The sequence below is a fragment of the Lepidochelys kempii genome, chromosome 2 (assembly GCF_965140265.1).
Source record: "Lepidochelys kempii isolate rLepKem1 chromosome 2, rLepKem1.hap2, whole genome shotgun sequence".
NCBI classification, from domain to species: domain Eukaryota; kingdom Metazoa; phylum Chordata; order Testudines; family Cheloniidae; genus Lepidochelys; species Lepidochelys kempii.
The window spans coordinates 121,884,833-121,905,325 of record NC_133257.1 but is presented as its reverse complement, the minus strand read 5'-3'; the positions used below and the strand labels follow the sequence as shown (position 1 = coordinate 121,905,325).

General features: G+C 41.0%; 1 protein-coding gene across 1 annotated transcript in view; it reads right to left on the bottom strand.

The window, feature by feature from the left end:
* Positions 1 to 1,701: 1,701 nt before the first annotated feature.
* The window catches only part of VPS4B (vacuolar protein sorting 4 homolog B), a 37,468-nt gene continuing 18,676 nt past the window's right edge, over positions 1,702 to 20,493 (bottom strand). Inside the window, exons 6-11 of the mRNA XM_073332214.1 lie at positions 20,204 to 20,360; positions 18,192 to 18,340; positions 17,948 to 18,029; positions 15,062 to 15,281; positions 7,720 to 7,860; positions 1,702 to 3,506 (exon numbers count right to left, since the gene is read on the bottom strand). Coding sequence (XP_073188315.1) covers positions 3,405 to 3,506; positions 7,720 to 7,860; positions 15,062 to 15,281; positions 17,948 to 18,029; positions 18,192 to 18,340; positions 20,204 to 20,360 — 851 coding nt within the window. The 3' untranslated portion in view covers positions 1,702 to 3,404. The remainder of the gene's footprint in view (positions 3,507 to 7,719; positions 7,861 to 15,061; positions 15,282 to 17,947; positions 18,030 to 18,191; positions 18,341 to 20,203; positions 20,361 to 20,493) is intronic.

The window sequence follows — 20,493 nt, the reverse complement described above, 5'->3', positions numbered from 1 at the left end:
CTTGATGCCCTCAACAGTTTTCATGCTTAAAGGAGGGGGCTGAGCTTATGCCTGTCTGGAGTTGGCTGCCTCTGAAGGGCCTGTATAGAGACAAGGCCACTTTTTCAGATAAAATTTTTTTTTTCCCAGTTAGAAATAAGTCCTTGACCAGTAGGGACAAAGGCGTGTTTATTTTCAGTTGAGTCACCTGGATGAATTTTGATTGGTGCAAACTGAGGAACCTTCTGGCCTTACAGAATGGGATAGAAGAAAGAAGTGACAGGCCAAGAGGTCCATTAGTGCCTGTCAGTTCTTCCATGTCTGGACTGATGTCCCTCTTATTGCTCCATAGTTATCTGCTGTGGGAAGGAGGTGGTAATGAAGCATGGCAACCTGCAACAGAAGTTGAGAGCAATATCCAGGACATTAGGGCCAAGTGACCCACAGTGAGAGCTAGGAATGACAGCCCATTAACACATGGCAACCTGCTGCAGCATCTGAGGACACCAGCCCACTGCTTTCCCAGTCTTTAGGTGTGGCACACTCACAGGGTACATTGAGGATTATCTGCCCTGTTACACTCCAGGAAGGTGAACAGGGCAAACCAAGTGCTGAACATTATCTGTCCTGCCTCTTTTTGCAGATGTATGCAGTTAGAGGGAAACAGATTTGACCTTATGCCTCTTAGAAGAGTCCCCTGAATCAGACTCTTCAGAAGATGAATGGGACTGGGGCTTTATTTGGTGCTTTGTTGGGGTAACTATTGGGGGTCTGAACATCTGTGAAACCTCATTTAATGCCTCATCTTGGTTTCTCCTCCTTCTCAGGAGAAACATTTCAGACAGATGATTCCCTGGAGGGAGGGGGATAGGGACCTTGTGGTTACTCTTTAAAGTAGCACTCTTGCCCTGAGAAAGGGGATTTTATCCTAGAAAGGTTGCAGCTGGGGGCTTCCCAGGGTCCCAAGCTTTGTGTAAAGGAGATCCCTGGATGTGGCCTGGAGCTAGGCTGACACCACCCCAGGGATATCAAGCTGAGCCACTGCAGGGGCCTGTTGTGCAATGGAGGAAGAGGTTGGCCTGCTCTCTTTGCTCTCTCTCTAGATCCCTAGTAGTAGCTCCCTGCCCTTGAAGCAATACAGGGGGAGGGATTTGGCAGCTGCTCTGTGGTCAACATACATGGCTATGGGCAAGAGCTCCAGAGGCTGGGCAGGAAACTTCCCTGGCCCTTTGATACTGTGCTTCAACCTACCCTCCCCCTACACTGGGAAGGGGGGGGGAGGGAAAGGAGGGATCAATCTCTTGCTGGTACCAGGAGTGTTGCTGTCATCTGTGCCAGGCACAGAGGATTTTTCTTACAACAGACCTGACGATCAAAGCAAATTTTAAAGAAAAAGGGAGAAAATGGCTTAAAGTGGGTTGGGGGGGAACCGGTCTGTCTGCCTGCCTGTAGCTGGAGAAACAGATGAAATTTGGCAGTTGCTCAGAGATGGAGCCACAGTTTCCCTGCCTCCAAGTGACAAGTCTGGCCTGCCTCCAAGGCTGCATGGAGCACAATACCCAATGTCATGGATCTGTGGACCTCATTACAAATAAGAAATGCAAGTTGATAATGCTATAGCAAAAGTATTGAACACAGAACACTTGCCACAACTAAACAATTTTGTCAGGGTTGTAAATATTTAGAATTATGCACACGGACTGCAATGTGAGACAAAGGAACAACTACTTCATTGACGTGAATGATGTAAAAAGGAATTTGGGTGTATACAATACAGACAGTGAAAGATTATTGAAAAGGAAATGAAGTCTCAGGACTATGTGAATTATAAGAAATATCTTAAGATTGCTTCTGTGTAATAGTGCAAACTGTACCCATGAACTGCAGTAGAAAGTTTGTCCAAGGCCCCCGTGAAAATACTGAAGGAATAAACTGAATATAGTAGTTGTACTATGACATTTTACTTCATTTAAGCACAGAAAATTTCACCAGTCCTATGATTTATACAGTACACAAAATATGTACATAAAAAGAAAACCAAACCCATCAAAAAGTGAACATATATTATATCTATGAAATGTGCAAACTTTTTTAATGCAAGTTAAACAAAGCATATGCAGGGATAGAATTTTACAGTAATAATGGAATGTACTGTATTCTAAATACCTCAATGATCTTTCATATCTACAGTGCAAACTTACAAGGCACAAACTCAATGCTGACACTATAGTGTTGTAAGTTACATTCAGGCACATCTTAGAATCCATACTCCTTTAGAAAAAGTCACTGAAAGTAACGTGATACTACTAGTGTATTTTGTTTAGAGAGGTATTGTCAAAATCTTTAAGCATTAAACTGATACGTGCTATGCACTGTATTAAAGGAGGTACTTAGGACAATTTAGCCCATCATCTCAAAGTTGTAGCCTTTTACTACTTCCTCCCTACATTTCCCAGGTTCTGAAAATATGATTATACGTGAGTTCCAGAAGTACCTCCCTTACAACATTCAAAGACTGGTTATATCTTGCAGGCCTTCAATTATGTAATCTTATGCAAGTACTCTAAAACATTCTGTATGTTTGGTCAAAACTCCCGCTGAAAGTAAATCTGGATTTAAAAAAAAAAAAAAAAAAAAATCAGTGAACTTTCTTCCAAGATTCTTAAATTTAGTGAGTCTTTGCTAGATTGCACAGTGACAGATGTCTATCAGCTAGCAGAATTAAAAAACAAAAGTTTGCTGTTTTTTAAGGCAATAATTAAACACAGCATACCAGAAAAAGAGCCAAGGACCAGTTCAATATCTGTATTTATCATAAGTACTGGCCATTACATAAGTTCAAAATATTTGCCCCCATCACAGTGTTCTTTGCTTACCTATTCTACAGGACATGTACATCTGCAATATCTGATTTATTAGCAAATTTTGATATACTTATCGAACTGAAAATAAAGCAATTAATGTGCAGGCTAATTGACTGACATTCAGAACACTTGACAGTTGCTCACGTCCTCTCCCACACCAAAAAAGGTCATTCATTGTTGGGCCCAATGGGACTTCATCAATAATTTATAGCCAGGCCTACCAGATATTACCTAAAATTTAACGTTTAGTAAAACTTAACTAATCTTTTAAGAGATTTCTAATATTTAAATACAATTTACCACATCACTTTTGCTTTTCCATATGATCCTAAAATTATACTCTTAGTATTACCTCTCAGTAGACATTTAATAGACATTTGAGGAAAACAATACAATACAAAAGCTCAAAGGGTCTTTGCAAAGATATCTTCTATTCCATGTGCAAAGTAAGAAGGAAGTGATTTTTTTCATTGGCAATTATTTGAAATGCCATCAATAAGGAGGCAAAAATACCTATGAAAGAGAAAATATAAGGTTGAGTGTTCCACAACTGTCTTTGGTTTAGCCTTCCTGACCAAAGTCTTCTGTAAACTTCTTTAATTTTTCCAGATCCTGTTCATTTACTGTTGGTTTTGTGCTAGCTAGTGACCTTAGCATATCACCCTGTCAGAGAAAGAAAATAGTACAGATGAATATATTAAGAACTACAGAAGTAGTTTCATAAACACAACATTAGCAACAATATCACATCCAATAATCGTGCTGCTAATATGCACACTGGAAAAAAATCTTCAACTGGGACAGCCATGAAACGTGGAATTAACAAGTCATACAAAAGTATAAATGACCCAAAAACATTTACATGCATACTTTCCATAATACAAAATATGTGGTCCATGAATAAAGACAGAGGTATATCAGTGACATTTCTAACAGTGAAACCTTGGCCAGTAAAACTTTTAGGTTTAACCTGCTCCGGTAACCAGCACACAATTTGGTTCGTCATTGCTTAGTGAAAGGGAATAACAACTTCATACGGTGGGTCTGTCGACTGTTGCTCACTATCATAAGTTTAACTACAATAACTTATATAAGGGAGGAAAAATCAGGTGTTCAAGTCCATGCCATGGTACAATACAATAGATGCTGCGTTGGTATATGAAACAAATATTTTATAACTGATATCTAGCAAAGTTTAGCTATTCATGACTGATAGGCAAACCCTCTCCAATTACCAAAAACAGTTTTTACAAGTCTCAAAAGGCTAATATAGGTGTCATTTCAATTCAGCCAACCACCACTATGACACACCAGCTTTTCATAGGCTAAAACTGGGGAAAAAGTTTATCTATGAAGCCAGAATCCTGGAGATAAAAAGGCACTTACTAATATTCAGTACAGAAAATTGTAGTTTCAATCCTAGGTAGTACTGATTGGAGTTGGTACATTACAAACCATATTATTTAAAAAACACTGCCAAACACATGAAACGTGAACAGGACTATTTTGCAGACAACGATCACAAAATTAACTGACTACTCTTTAAAAGGCATTAATGCCTGATCTGATTAAGAACAAGAGCTGATTTCTAACACTGAAAAACACAAACACAGGATTGCTGCCAGTGAAGAACTTGGGTTCCTTAAATACGTTCAACAATACCATCTGTAACAATCTGGGTCCAGACACCCCAAGGGGAGAACAAACGGTTTGAACCCCCAAAATAAGCAGTTAAATCAACTGATTGCATAGAAATGTTACTGTACTATAAAAGTATATCGACTAAGGTCTTTTATGAAATCTTGTAGTGTGCTACACTCAATCATTATGAGATACATAAACACATTCATGTATTTGTATATATAGAAAACTGTGTGGCAGCTTCAGCCATACTTTACAGTAGGGTGGTGAGCACTCCGGCATGGAGGGGCACCTCCCAAAACAGCTGTTCAGGCTTCAAGTAACTAGGCCTTCAAGTACCAGGAAAGGACAACGGTGGGCCATTACAGTTAATGGAAAGTCTCTGAAGTAACTCAAAGTTGAAAAGAGCACAGTGGCTCCCCAACATCAAATCAGGAGGAAATTTCACAACTGTGATTAACCTTGAATCATCATGGACTGAGAGAACAAAAACACAAAGAAAAGGAAAACCCTTTTAAAGGCAGGCTTGGAACTGAGCTGAGGGTTTTTTTTTAATTCAGAAGCTGGGGGACAGTCAAGGCACGAGGTGGTCTGTGAATGCTGGATCGCTCCTATAGCTGGAAAACTGCATTAAGGCAAAAGTAACTTGTATTAGAAAAAGGAATTTATCTGATATAGAAGCGTAAAGCCTGAGGTTGTCTTCAGGTTTATTTTCTGTGAGAGTCAGATGTTTGCTTTCCCTTACTATTTTGTCTTTGATCTGTGGATTTTCTATTCAATAAAACTTTTTGTTCATTTTTGTGCCAGACAGGTCTCTGTTGGGCAAACCGTGTGGTGTGTGTAGGCCATGGTGAACTGAGTTCTGTGGGGCTGGTGTCACACCTTTGGGGGCAACGAACCACAGGGGAAAAAGTCCAAGTACCTGGGAGGACATATGTGGGGAGACACAGGACTAGAAGGGTTGTTGGTATCACCTTGCAAAAGAGCAAGTAGGCTAGGGAGAGCCAGGGTGACACTTAGGCTTATGCGCTGGCTACTGATGTCAGGGATCTGAAGCATAGCTGCACAGTACACAGGCCCCCAAGAACCAGGGCAGGTGGAAACAGAATCCTTTACCAGTCTGGGTAGTCTCCAAAGTGTCACACCAGCTCTACATAGTGCCCAAAAGAAATCCTGTTAGACCATCAGATCGAGATGCAGGGCTAGACTTGCAAAATTGGGTGTGCACACACATCTGTGTATGACTAACTTATGCAAATACCCATTGAAGGTGCACAGATACAATACGGATAGTTTAATTTTTAGTTTTTTTTGTTTGTTTTTGAGAAAGGAGGAGATGGAGAAGCACTGAAAACTAAGTAAAGAGCTAGTTGCTAAAAAAAACGTTAACTCCAACTATAGAGGCTTTTAACACTAAAGAATTGTATTAGAATGGATGGCAAAATTAGACTGGTCAGGTTCACATAGAAGTTCTGATGCAGACAGTAAAATGCAAGAAGTCAGACATCCATGGTGAAAAATAGTTTTAAAATGTTCTATACCAGGGATCGGTAACCTTTGGCACACGGCCCATCAGGGAAATCCACTGGCGGGCCGAGACAGTTTGTTTACCTGCAGCGTCCGCAAGTTTGGCCGATTACAGCTCCCACTGGCCGCGGTTTGCCGTTCCAGGCCAATGGGGGCTGCGGAAAGCAGCGGCCAGCACATCCCTTGGCCCACGCTGCTTCCCGCAGCCCCCATTGGCCTGGAACGGCAAACCGCGGCCAGTGGGAGCTGTAATCGGCCAAACTTGCGGACGCTGCAGGTAAACAAACGGTCTCGGCCCGCCAGCGGATTTCCCTGACGGGCCGTGTGCCAAAGGTTGCTGATCTCTGTTCTATACTAAGAGAACAGGGTCAAATACACACACCCAGAGCCATATAAAGTTTTCTGTAAGTGCAGCAAATAGACTCCTGCTACGACTGGCTACTGCTTTCAGAACTCCCTAGTCATGTCAGAGATGCCATGTCAAAGGTGTCTGTGTCATTCCACTGACAGCTTATAATGCATGATTGCTTTATATTTTTTTCTATTTTTGAGACAAATAGGTAATCATAAGAACCTGAGGTGGCTTTCTGCCCAGTAGACAACAAGTACCTTGGGCTAAATCCTATTTAGTCTGAGATAAACCTACTACTAATTAAAAGTTCCCCAGTGCAGACTACTTTTACTCTGAGTAAAAGTTGTAGCTAAGATACCCCAGCTAGTACTTTTAAATTTCATGAGCACTGATGATCTGATAAACTCTTTCAGTCACTACTTGAATAGGTACAACATGTATAGTGGCAGCTCAAATCTCTCCTCAACGCTCCCTCCAGCCAAATATACTTATATCCACTATTTTGTATAGGGTCTTGCAATTCTTAGAAAAAAAATGGCACCAATAAGTGTCATGTAACAGATTTCGCTATATTGATTGAACTGAAATTGAGTGAGCTGAAGACTATGATCTGTTTTATAAAAACAGGAGAGAATTGTTGTTTCTCTACACATGGTAAATATATTCTATGCTCCAGACTAAAAATAAATTTTAAAGAGACGAGTAAAGGAATGGGGGGGGGGGGGTCCTCACACACCTTTGTGCGAAATCCACTGCAACTACCATTATATACATATACAATTTTGTGACAAGTGATTATATTTGATAATGGGAGTTTTCAGCATCATTTTTGATCTGTAAACATCAGCCTACAGTATAACAATTGACTATATTCTCTCAATAAAGCAATACAATCCCGAGATTCAGGGATGACAGTGATGGAAAAATCAGTGACAACAGAGGGGAAGAACCTGAGGGGTGTTTGGGTGGTAGGGACCACTGAAAAACAGGGATGAACAGTGGAGGATCCACCTGGTAGACTACCAGTCAATTAACAGCTGACCACAAAGAGGTTCTAGCTGCATGTCAGCAGATGGGCAGGATGGATACACGGAAGCTGTAAGTCAGGGTGGGGAGAGTTGGCTCTGTATAACAAAAAGAGCTCAGCACTGTTGAACAAACTGTGCCAGACTCATGACTAAAATGGCATGCTGGGATTAACTGAGTGCTGATGGGTGTGCTCAGCCCTTCTGAAACCAGGCCACTAGTTTAGGTGCCTAGCTTCAAGCACTCATGTGTGGAAAACTTTGCTTTAAGATTATCAAAGTTCTATGAAGCATGAAGGAACACATTTCGTAATAAAAACAAAATTCTGACCATGGAAACAACAGGCTCCAACAGCTTATCCCCTGGGACATCCATCCAGGTCATTTCAATGGCATTAGGATCACCTGGTGAGCACGGAGTAAGCATATCTTCTACCAAAATATTTGGATTAGTCAGTGATGGTGCTCTGACCTGGAAATAAAATTAAAAAAAAATCATATGAGTGAAGCGTTCTAGAAAAACTTATAGACCACAGACAGAAGCTAAAAAAACCCCAAGTGCCAGTCAATACATTATTTGCTACAGAAAGTAATCGACGTTGAGAGAACTTTTCACTATTTACTGTGCAAGGAGTGGGAGGGGGGGGGAGTTATTTTATTCGCACCTTCCAAAAGGTTCACTATTGGTAAATCACCCGTTAGTAAATATTAACACTTTTTGAAAACATAAAACCTAACTACATTTGAAGCATATGAGGTTCTTGACAATTGAAATAAATTTTGGCCTTATTTGAAAAGAGTGCCCTCTTTTTAGTCTGACTTCCCTCCCACTAGTAGGCTCCACTTTCTTGCTGAAGTCCTGTGAAACAGAAGCCAGATCTTTTTTGACCATGAGGGTGGTGGCAGCAACAGCTGAACATAAAGGTCACTTCAGGGAAATCTTATCTTACCCCGCTTCTTTTGGGGTTGGGTAAGGTCTAAGTTCTTGTAGATGACTCTCAGTGCCAAAAGTTGCTTGAAGCAACTATACAAATCTATAAACTGGATTAGGGAAATGCTGAGAGCGCCAAGGGTTACAGCTGACACCCTTCCCACTTTCTGGTAATAGTAGGGGCAGATCACCCAGCACTATCAGCCTTCCCATAACATCTGGACAGTCATCCTAGAGTGCATAGCAGATGGGAGGGCTGGCGCAGAGGGTTGGTGTGCAGGGTGGAGAGGGCTCTGGGATGAGGGTTTGAGGTGCAGGCTGCCCTGGGGCTACAGCAGGGGGAGGGAGAGAGAGAGGATTCCCCCCAGCTGTCACTCCACAGCAGCACCTGGACTGGGTGGAGGGGTGCCTCTTCCCCGCACTGCAGCTACAGTGGGGCTTGGCTGGGGGAAGTGCTCCTCTCCCCAGCAGATCCAGGGGGGCTGGGCTGGACTAGGCTGGGAGAGGGGCACCTCTCCCCAGCCATGGCAGCTCTGCAGGCCTGGACTGGGCTGGGGAGGGGCGCCTCTCCCCAACCACGGCAGTTCCGGTGGGCCTGGGGAGAGGCTCCTCTCCCTGGCACCTTTGTAGGGGCCGGGTGACCTGCATGGCCCTAAATAGCCTGCTGCGCAGCCGTGCAGCTTACAGGGAACCTAGCTATGAATTACTCACACAGTTAACTCACGCAATTAACTCAAAAAAATTAATTGCGATTAATTGCAGTTTTAATTGCACTGTTAAATAGAATACCAATTTACATTTATTAACTATTTTGGATGTTTTCCTACATTTTCAAATATATTTATTTCAATTACAAACACAGAATACAAAATGTACGCTGCTCACTTTATACTATTTTTTATTACAAATATGTGCACTGTAAAAATGATAAACAGTATTTTTCAATTTATCTCATACAAGTACTATAGTGCAATCTCTTTATCGTGAAAATGCAACTTATAAATGTAGATTTTTTGTTGTTATGTAACTGCACTCAAAACCAATGTAAAACTTGGGAGCCTACAAGTCCACTCAGTCCTACTTCTCATTCAGCCAATCGTGAAGACAAAAAGTTTGTTTACATTTATGGGAGATAATACTGCCCACTTCTTATTTCCAATGTCACCAGAAAGTGAGAACAGGCATTCGTATGGCACTTTTGTGCCGGCACTGCAAGGTATTTATGTTCCAGACATGCAAAACATTTGTATGCTTCGGCCACAATTCCAGAGGACATGCTTCCATGCTGACGCTTGTTTAAAAAAAAATAACGTTAATTAAGTTTGTGACTGAACTCCTTGGGGGAGAACTGTACGTCTCCGGCTCTATTTTACCTACATTCAGCCATGTATTTCTTGTTCTAGGAGTCTTGGATGATGACTTAGCACATGTTCATTTTAACAATGCTTTTTCTGCAGATTTGACAAAATGCAAAGAAGCTACTAATGTGAGATTTAGATAGCTACAGCACTCAACCCAAGGTTTAAGACGCTGAAGTGCCTTCCAAAATCTGAGAGGGACAAGCTGTGGAGCATGCTTTCAGAAGTCTTAAGAGCAACGCTCTGCTACGGAAACTACAGAACCCAAACCCCCAAAAGAAGAAAATCAACCTTCTGCTGGTGGCATCTGACTCAGATAATGAAAATGAACATTTGTTGGTCTGCACTACTTTGGATTGTTATCGAGCAATTCCTGTCATCAGCATAGATGCATGTCCTCTGGAATGGTGGTTGAAGCATGAAAGGACATATGAATCTTTAGTGCATCTGACATTTAGATATTTTGCAATGCCGGCTACAATGGCTCTCACTTTCAGGTGACATGAACAAGAAGCAGGCAGCATTATCTCCTTGTTTGTCTGAGCAATTGGCTGAACAAGACATAGGACTGAGTGGACTTGTAGGCTCTAAAGTTTTACATTGTTTTATTTTTGAATGCAGTTTTTTTGTACATAATTGTACCTTTTAAAATTCAATTATCATGATAAAGAGATTGCACTACAGTACTTGTATTAGGTGGACAGAAAAATACTATTTCTTTTGCTTTTTACAGTGCAAATATTTGTAACAAAAAATAAATATTAAGTGAGCAATGTATTTGTAACACTTTGTATTGTGTTATAACTGAAACCAGTATTTGAAAATGTAGAAAACACCCAAAAATATTTAAATGGTATTCTATTATTGTTTAACAGTGTGATTAATCACTTATTAATCCAGATTAATTTTTTTAATCACTTGACAGCCCTAGTTTATATATTTCCACAGTCATATATCCAAAATATATATGACCAGAGTTACATTATTTAAAAATGTGAGGCACCTAGTAAGTTAACTAGTGCTGACAATGCTATTTTACATTGTCATTTGTTGTATTATACATCCTCAATAATTCAGAATACATGCAAACTGCTTTTAAAGTACAGGGATTTGGGGGGAATGTAACTAATGAGTCTTATACTTTTGACATATTGAATATTTTGTCTGCCTATACGTCTAAATAGGCTGTACATTCTTCAGAGCTAGGAATGGCTTACTCTGTACTGGTACAGCACTTAGAACCTATAAGCCTTGATCAGAATCACAGTGAGCTAATATAATACAAATAATTGATAAGGCTAAGCTTTTGACACCCATGATTAAGGTAACTGTATCCCAGAAGGCACAACAGAGCAGATAGGCTAAGCTTTTCCTGAAGCAGCACTCCAGCACACTGGTAAAACATTTGGATAGGGAAGGCTATGGAGAGCACTGGGATAAAGCAGGGTAGATCGATAATTTAAATCACCAATTTTAATTATGATTTAAATCAGCAAGCAGGAAACCTTGATTTAAATAATGTTGATTTGCATTTGTACTTTTTATTCTCCTAAGGAGAAGCTGATCCTCATTAGCTAGTGACCATTAAAACATGTTGATTTACAACTAGAGTATTTACACTACATTTTCTTTTTTTGCTAGTCAGGATATACTATACATGGTTACTGAAGGAACTATATAGCTTTACTTACATTTAATTCAGAGTCTTAATTTTGTACCTTTTTATTATGTTAGAAAATGGTGACTAATGCATTTCTCATTTATTAGATTTTTATTGTGTCAAGCTATATTTAGAAAGAAGTTGGATTTCAATTAAAAATGAACTCCATATTTAATTTTTTTTACTAGTTAAATAAAACTTCCTTAATTGTGCTGGATACATGGGAAAAACAATTATTAAAACTTGTTTTGCATTTGAAACTAGCAAATTCTGATTCCAGGTGCTCAATCAGTAACTTTCACCAGTTTTACTTTAAGACTCCAGCACCTCCCGCTTAATTATATTAAAAAAATTAAATAGATTAGAGTGACAGTTTAGTCCTTAACATAGGTCATCATAATTTCATATTTAAAATAGTTTTATTTTAAAAAGGTAAATGTACTTATGTAATTTATTTTTAAAATATCAATGTTTATCAACCATCAGAATAAGGCATTTCCAGTTAAATCTGGAGTACAGCAGTCAGGGTGAATCACATGGAAAAAAAGCTGTTGATCCCTTAGGTTAGCAGTCTATTCATGGTGATGGAATCTAAATATGTTCTCTTGCTCATTATCAGCCTTTGGTACTACTGACCACTTAGCTGCTACCATTCCTGAAAGAACTAAATGTGGTTCTATTCAGGGTTTAAGGCTACTATAATTGTCACGGTTAGGCATGAACAAATACGAGGTCACAGATGAAGTGTGGTCTTTATTAGAGAAGGAATGGGAGTGGAGACCAGAGGTCTATTCCCATCTCTGCCTTACACTTCCTTTGTGACCCAGAGAAAATAATTTGGGGCCTGTTTACAATCCACAATCCACTGTTACCTAGTTACAGCACAATTAAAATGTTTAGTGTGGCCTGGACCTAATATGTTGCAATGGGTCACATAAATGACTCTACAAGCATGTCTGAGGCCAATGCATCTTACAAATTTCAGCTGTGTTCTAATTAGGTGAAGGACAACTATATCTTCAATACAATTTTTGTAGTGTACATGGAGCCTTAACAACAGTGCTTCAATTTCTTCATCTGTAAAAATAGGAATATCTCCCACCTTGCCATAGGTGTTGTGAGGCTGAATGTGTTACTTTGAAGGTGATACAGGATGAGAACCCTAGCTTCAACCAGAAATAATTGTAGCAGTTCAGTTTAATTTAGGCTTTACTAAAAAAACTCACAGCGTGTGAATTAATTTCCATCTAATAAAAGTTTTTCTAATTTGAACAGAAGACACTACCCTCTAGGCTGACCATATTTCCCTATGCTCAATATGGAACACCTGGTAAAATTTCTCATATTCAACCGAGTTCAACGGCAATCAATCAGAACTATGCAGTACAAACTAACATCAAGTTAACAGAGCCCTTGTTAAAAAGGAAATACTGCATATCTGGATTCTTTTTATTTACCTTTTTATCTTTAAGGATTATGGGTTCACATGGGGAGAGGTGACACACACACACACACATTCCAGTACATCTCTCTCACATGGGTGCGAGAGACCGAACCGACACTCCCTGCCCAGCACTCTCCACCCTCCATGCCTAGCTGGGCCCCCAGGACAGACCTGCCTCTCCTGGTACCTGGTGCTGTGTCTTCCTGAGGCAACATGTGGGGGGGACACGCAGGGTCACATGCCCCCCTCACGAAATTTCTGCCAGGATTCACCCCAGCATGTGGCCAGTAACAGCTTTTTGCACTGCGTAGGAGAGAAGGGACGGGAGCTGCTTCCAGCCACAGGGGAGGAGGATGCGGGGAAGGGATGACCTGGTCCGTATCCTTGCAGAGCTCATTCTTCTATCCCCCTCTCCTGTGGCTGGAAGCAGCTTTTCCCTTCCTGCCCGCACAGTGTCGAAAGGCAGCTAAGACTTTAGGCTGCTGCAGGCAACTGACATAACCCAGCTGCCTCCTGTCCACCGGCTATAGTGCAGGCAGGAAGGGGTTAAGCCCTAAGGATGCATTGTGCACCAGGGCCCAGGGAACCTGACTGCAGGGCCTTCAGCTAACCTAGCCAGAGAGAGGTGGCTCAACAGGAGAGGGTGCCTAGGGGACGTAGCAGCTCCGCACTCCTTGGGGGCAGAACCCAGGGCACGGGATGAGACGAGAGGGGGAAGAGAAAGGAGAAGGAGACAAAGTATGGGACAATTGGCCCATTTTTAAGAAAAAAGTTGGGACACCTGCATGTGGTCTTAAATACGGGACTGTCCCTTTAAAAACGGGACGTCTGGAGATGTCTGCCTCTCAAGAGTGGCAGAACTGCTACCACATACAAGTTAAATGAAACCCCATTCCTTCACCATCTTGAGAACAGATATGTTTTCTGAGAGAAACAGGAAAACTATGCTTTCAAAAGCGAACACATGTTAAATGAGATTTTACTTTTGCTAAAGGAAGAGAACGTGCACCTGTGCAGAGAAGCTTATATAAGTTTCTGGTAGATTTAATTTAACAGCTACAAAACAAAATTTGTATCGGAAATATAAATAATTTAAGTGTAGTTCTACCCTAAAAGGGATTTTATAGAAAGAACAGCACTACCTTACTCAATAGATCTGCTTCTAGTGTATATGCAGAAGGATAGTTCTGACTATATTGACAAAAAAGATTTGTAAGGTTTTTAAATTCCTTTTAGCACCGCATAACCAAGCTAGGCGGGCAAGCTGAACTCTATTGCATTTTGTGCATCAACAGAATTAGTTACCAAGTCCCAATCAGTAACACTTGGGAAAATTCTGTAAAGGCAGAGGAGTTCCATAGATGTAACAGACCTAATTTGGCCTGTAGGATTTGGTAGCATTGTGAGATGGAAAGAACCCAGCTGACTTTCAGTTCAAGCTGAGCTTGCAAGTCCAACAGTTAGAAAAATCATTTTTAAATGGACTGTATTTGATATAGAATCCTTGCAAGACAATATACATGGAATTCCATGGCAGTTTTAAAAGTCCTTTCATTGTACCTCTGCGTGTTAAGTGCTGAGGCAGTAATCCACAAGATGTTAGGTACTGTCCAAATAATGAGATACAGTCCCTGCTCAGAGCGCTCAGGTGACATCAACTTAAAAAAAGTCACTCAAAATATTTTAAAGCATTACTGTCCCAACACCTAAGATTGTTAGAGTTTAAAGATGGAGAAATTTATTTTTTATTTATTTATGTATTCCTGTTTATTTACTTTTCAGATTTTTCAGTGCTCATGTATAAGCAATTACCATCTGCATAGGCTTTTCTTATAGCAACAGGGAAGAGAAATACAATAGAAAAGTGCAAATATAAAAGCCTTTGCCAATTCTCATGGAGCTCAGGGAAGATGTTAACACCTGAAGTTAGCTACTTTTAACGTGGGTTTTAAGTGGATGATTCCAAAGTCGGTGGTGTCCCTTTAAGCAGCAGTCAGAGGAAATTTGTCAGTCAGGAATACAAGTTACAGACTCCTGGATTCCTGTGCCATGCCCAGACCAGTTCTCTGAAACAGAGCTAAGAGAAAAGCTCTTTGTCCTAGCATGTACATTCTTTTCATAGATTAAAAACATATGAAAATTCACATACAAGTAATATTAATTAATCAGAAGTTAAAAGCTCAATTGCCAGAAATTTCAAAATAAAAGGAGATTTGAACTCTAGAAACTAAGAGTTGGAAATTCCGCAACTTTTTTTTTTTTTTTTTTAAACATACTTACTTTTTTAAAGTGAGTGGCTGATTGCACTTTCCTAACAGGCTGCATCAGTGCATCGCGAACAATGATGCTTATGTCAGCACCAGAATAGCCATCCGTTCTCTTTCCAAGATCTCGATAGTCTGATTCTGTCAGGCTGTTTGGGGTGCTCCCAAGGTGAAGCTTAAACATAGCAGTCCTACCATGGTCCTCAGGCAAAGGAATATAAATACGCTTCTCAAACCTTAATTTAAAAAAGCCACAAACACTGACTCTTGCAGGTACTCGATGGAAAGCAGTTTATGCAAATGGTCTAACAGAACTAGAAGGAATAAGGAAGCAATCTGAGCATTACAGCTTTAAGAGTGTGTGCGCGCATGAAGTGAGTGTGGGGAATCTTAGCACTATTTTATAAGTCTGCTAAAAAAAGTACTGTAATATCCATAGTAACAATCACTAATTAAAATTACATTCAGAATATTATAACCCCGTTTCTTCCTTTTCATGACTGAGAAATCTTCCCATGGGTTTGAAATTATCCCATGCTTGCAGCATGTCTACATAAAGATTTAGTGCATGGCAAGCCGGGGTGACTCTATAGTGCACTAGCTTGCCACACACTAACTGGTCACATGGACCCTGCTACCATGCAGTAGAAGTTCCACAGTGTGCTTTATGTTTGAAACAGCAGTCTACATGGAGATTTAGTGTGCAACAAATCAGGGTGTAAATCTACAGCTCAGTAACTGGCAGTGTGGACCCTGCTACCATGCATTATGGGCACATCTACTGTACATCAAAGCATACTATGTAACTTTTAGGCTCCAGCTACAGGGCACAGATGTGACTCCCCTGCTCAGGGACCCATATTTGCACTAGCTCTTATCAAGCTAGCCTGACTATAAACAGCAGCGTAGCCATGGTAGCATGGGTAGCGGCAGTGGAGGGACAGCTTAGTATGCACCCTCCCTGAAACTGTAGAGTAAGTACTCAACAGTTCTAGGCTGGGCCACGCTGCTGTTTATATTAGCAACAGCGTGGTAAGAGCTAGTGAGAGCATGTGTACACAAGCAGGGGAATCACATCCCTCACCTGTACAGTAGATGTGCCCATAATGCATGGTAGCAGGGTCCACACTGCCAGTTACTGAGCTGTAGATTTACACCCTGATTTGTTGCACACTAAATCTCCACGTAGACAAACCCTTAGTCACAGAAGACAGATTTTGTTTCTAGAAGAAGCTCAAGGGACAAAAATCCCTTCAATATTTTTGAGGTGTGGAGCATCAAAACAGCGTTTTTGCTCAATTAACCAAAGTATGGCTGAACAACTATTATTAATGTCTCTGAAGTTTACAAATCTATTTTAAATAAAGTTCATCAACTGAAATGTAACTTCAGGGCATGTTCAGCGAGACTCTGCTACAAATTTTGGTACCTTAATCAAGCCTTCCTTCTGATATGGTATTACTAGGAGGATTTAGAACTGCAGTTCTCCCTGACAAGCACAGTGACTATTGTTCTTAGACTGCTGGGATTATTTCCCCAAAATGCATGCACGCAAAGCACAATGTAATCTCATTTTTCAATGCTGGAAAAGTTGCCACAAAATATTAGCTAGAGCGGTGGTTTTCAAACTTTTTTTTCTGGCGACCCAGTTAAAGAAAATTGTTGGTGCCCACGACCCAACTGATCTGGGGATGAGAGGTTTGGGGTGTGGGAGGGGCTCAGGGCTGGGGCAGAGGGTTGGAGTGCGGGGGTAAGGGCTGCTGGGTGGGGCCAGAGATGAGGGGTTTGGGGTGCAGGATGGCGCTCTGGGTGGGAGGGGGACTCATGGCTGGGGCAAGGTGCGGGACAAGGTCAGGACTGTGGGCTGAGGGTGCAGGCTCTAGTATGGAGCTGGGGATGAGGGGTTTGGGGTGCAGGAGGGGGCTCTGGATTTGGAGGGGGTCAGGGTTTGGGGTGCGGGGTTACCTCGGGCAGCTCCCAGTTAGCAGCGCAATGGGGGTGCTAAGGCAGGATTCCTGCCTGTCCTGGCGTCCAGACTGCACTGAGCCCCCTGAAGCAGCCAGCAGCAGGTCCAGCTCTGTGTGGCTCTCTCCCACAGGTACTGCCCCCTCTTACTCTTCCCCCACAGCAGAGCCAGTGCTTGGGGCAGAGGCTGTGCACAGAGCCCTGTGGCCCACCCCCAGGGCCTAGGAGCTGGACCTGCTGCTGGCTGCTTCCAGGGCGCAGCACGGTGTCAGAACAGGTAGGGACTAGCCTGCCTTAGCTGGGCAGTACCGCAACAGGACTTTTAACGGTCCGGTTGGCGGTGCCGACCAGAGCCACTGCGACCCAGTGCCTTACATTCCGTGACCCAGTACTGGGTCGCGACTCGCAGTTTGAAAACCACTGAGCTAGGGGGTATGTGGTGCAACAAGTCCATGCACTGGCCCTTTACCATACTTACAGAGACCAGAAAATTAGCTTCTCTCATTTGAATGCACTTCAGCATAATTGCCATTCTCTGCTCAAGAAAGCCTCAAGACTAGACGAAGTAGGTGTTTTCAACTGAGGTAAACTCAGAACTTCGTGCATGTGAGAAGAGGGAGATAAAGGGGCAGAGACCTACATGGCACCAGCACATACTGCATGCAACCAAATATTGGTCTGACTGGTATTATTTAAGGTGACCACAGGACCCCCTGCCCACACATTCAGGATCTACTATAAATTAATTGGAGAGTTTTTCAGTGTATAGATCTTCAGGTTTCCCATACAAGGTAGTTAAAGCAGGATAGTATTTCCGAACATTCACAGATTAAGCCACCACCTAATCAATAGTGAATTGAAAAAACCTAACACTTTGTGCTGTATAGTGTGAAGTTGCATATTTTACTGGACAATACACATTTTGTTATAAAATTACCTTCTCCTGATAGCAGAATCCAGAACCCAGGGTATGTTTGTAGCTCCCAAAACCAAGATTCCTTCATTGTCTACACCAACCCCTACACCAGAACAGGTAATATTTAATAATGTAAACACTTTTTTAAAGCATTTTAAAACATCTTGAAAAACTACAAATGATCTTCAATCTTACCTTAACTGTGTGTCAAAAAAGCCAAAGCTGATATTAATTGCTAACTGTTCCTTAATGCCATTAATCTTACCTTGCATCTGAACTAGGAATTCTGTTTTAATTCGTCTAGCAGCCTCACTTTCATTCTCACTTCTTGATCCACACAGAGAGTCTATCTCATCAATGAAGATAATAGAAGGTTTGTTTTCTCTGGCAAGCTGGAATAAATTTTTCACTAATCTAGAAAAAAAATTAAGTTATCTTCCATGAGAATACAGCAAGTCAATATTATTGTACTGCATCATATCACATTTACCACAGTATAAGGAATCAAGGTTCATAATCATGATGTTAAGTAAGCAGTTGAGGATCCTCAAGAGGCAAAGTTCTTTAGCTCTGTAAATGGTGCTTCCCTCTAATCAAAGTCATCTGGCAATGCTGGAGGGAAATGAGGACTATAAAGTATGGTGCTTCAGTCATGCTCTAGCTAGTGAAAGATCTGTTCATGTTTCCTTTCGGTCCTTTACAAGCTGGGTAGAAAACGAAGAAACAGACTTGTTGTTCTGTTACATATTTAATGTAATATAACCAACTCAAGAAACTTTGAAAGAGTAATACTGAATAATGACTTCTGTAAATACTGTATCTGGTAGCACATTAGTTCTCTTTAGGTGAAGGAAGTAGCCAGAAGGGTTGATATGCCTGAGATCTTACACATTTTCATATTTATTTGTTCAGGAAAAAATATGATCAATATAAAAGTTGATGCCAATAATTTAAAACAGAGAAGTGTCAGGTAAAGCTCTGAAAAGTGGCTAAAAATGGTGTCAGATACCAGGTCTGTCTCTCAAATTTGTTCCATTTACAAGTGAAAAAATGACGTTCTCTAATTCCCCCCAAAAATTCAACCTGGGGGCTTTATATCTTTCCTGCTTTTCCATCGCCACTGACTCAACTGATATGAATTACAAGAATATTTAAAGTGTCTAAAATTTGTGTATTTTTAACAGTAAATGACAGTCACTTTTCCTCTCAGATTTAACTTCCTCAGAATTTCTGGTGTGATAAGCTTGCAAGTTCTTCTATCATCTATGAATTTTTCCTGGAAAAACAAAATGGGCAAGACCTACATTTCTTGGTCTTAAAAAAAAAAATAAAAAAAATCAAGAGCTTTTTCCCAGGAAGTCCTTCAGACTTTGTACACCTTAAAAAAGCAAAAATAGTTAGCCAATATTTACCATTTTTTTCCTTTGAAGTTCACTTTTAATAAATTTCCCAAGTTTTGCTACAAGACAGGAGGGAGAAAAATGATCCTCATACTAAAGGATCCACACCAAGGACCACAAAAAGTGAAGACCCTCTTCTCATGCACAGCTGTAGAAGAGACAGTCAAGGTTGATGTTGGGAAGAAACTTAAGTTTCCTGTCCTTTTTTGGTTTATTTTAATGAGACATATAAAATACAGCCTGCCAGAAATTTTCCAAGAAACGTGCTGGCTTGTGAACCTGAGATGTTTCAGGAAAAGATTGGGTTTTTACAAAACTTTCATCAAGTGACTGGCAGGAACCTGGGTTCGAGTCTGCAGCCCATCATGTGGACTTCTGCCGCTGAGCTCCCTGCCGCTGAGCCAAGAGCCTGGAAGACTCTCAGGGCATCTGGCTCCCCAGGCTGTGAAGTCAGGCAGCCCACATGGCAGGCTGCCCAGGAGCTGCCAATCCCTTAATCCCCAACAGCTCCAGAGCGAACTGGACAAGAATGAAGTCTGTTCACTCAGGAGCTGCCAGTGATCTCTGGGAAAATATTTCATTACAAAACCACTATGTTTTGACATTTCCAAAGCAAAATTTTTCTGAATTCCCCATTCATGGAAAATTTCAAAAACACTAAAATTTTTCAAAACCCTGAAATTCTGAGTTTCGGGCCAGCTCTAGTATACAAACTACCTCAAATTTTACCTACTTTTGAAAGCATCGTGAAGTTGTGCAAATATTTGCAAAAAGAAAATAGTAGTGATTACATTCTTGAACCTCAGTTGACAGATTGCAGTGTTTCAGAACCAAATAAAACCATTTAGTATAAAAAAAATTCAACTGAGCTACTTACTTTTCACTCTCTCCTAACCATTTTGAGACAAGGTCAGAGGAGGATACTGAGAAGAATGTAGAGTTGTTGGCTTCTGTTGCCACAGCTTTTGCCAAGAAAGATTTTCCTGTTCCTGGTGGCCCAAAAAGAAGAATTCCTCTCCAAGGTGTTCTCTTTCCTACGAGAGTTATATTTTAAAAGAAAAGAAAAAAGGACTTGCCTGAAGAATTCTGATACAACGATCAGGTTGATACAGAACTTGGTAAAAAAATGAAACCTCATCCAAGCTTGTAAAATTGTTTATATATTTA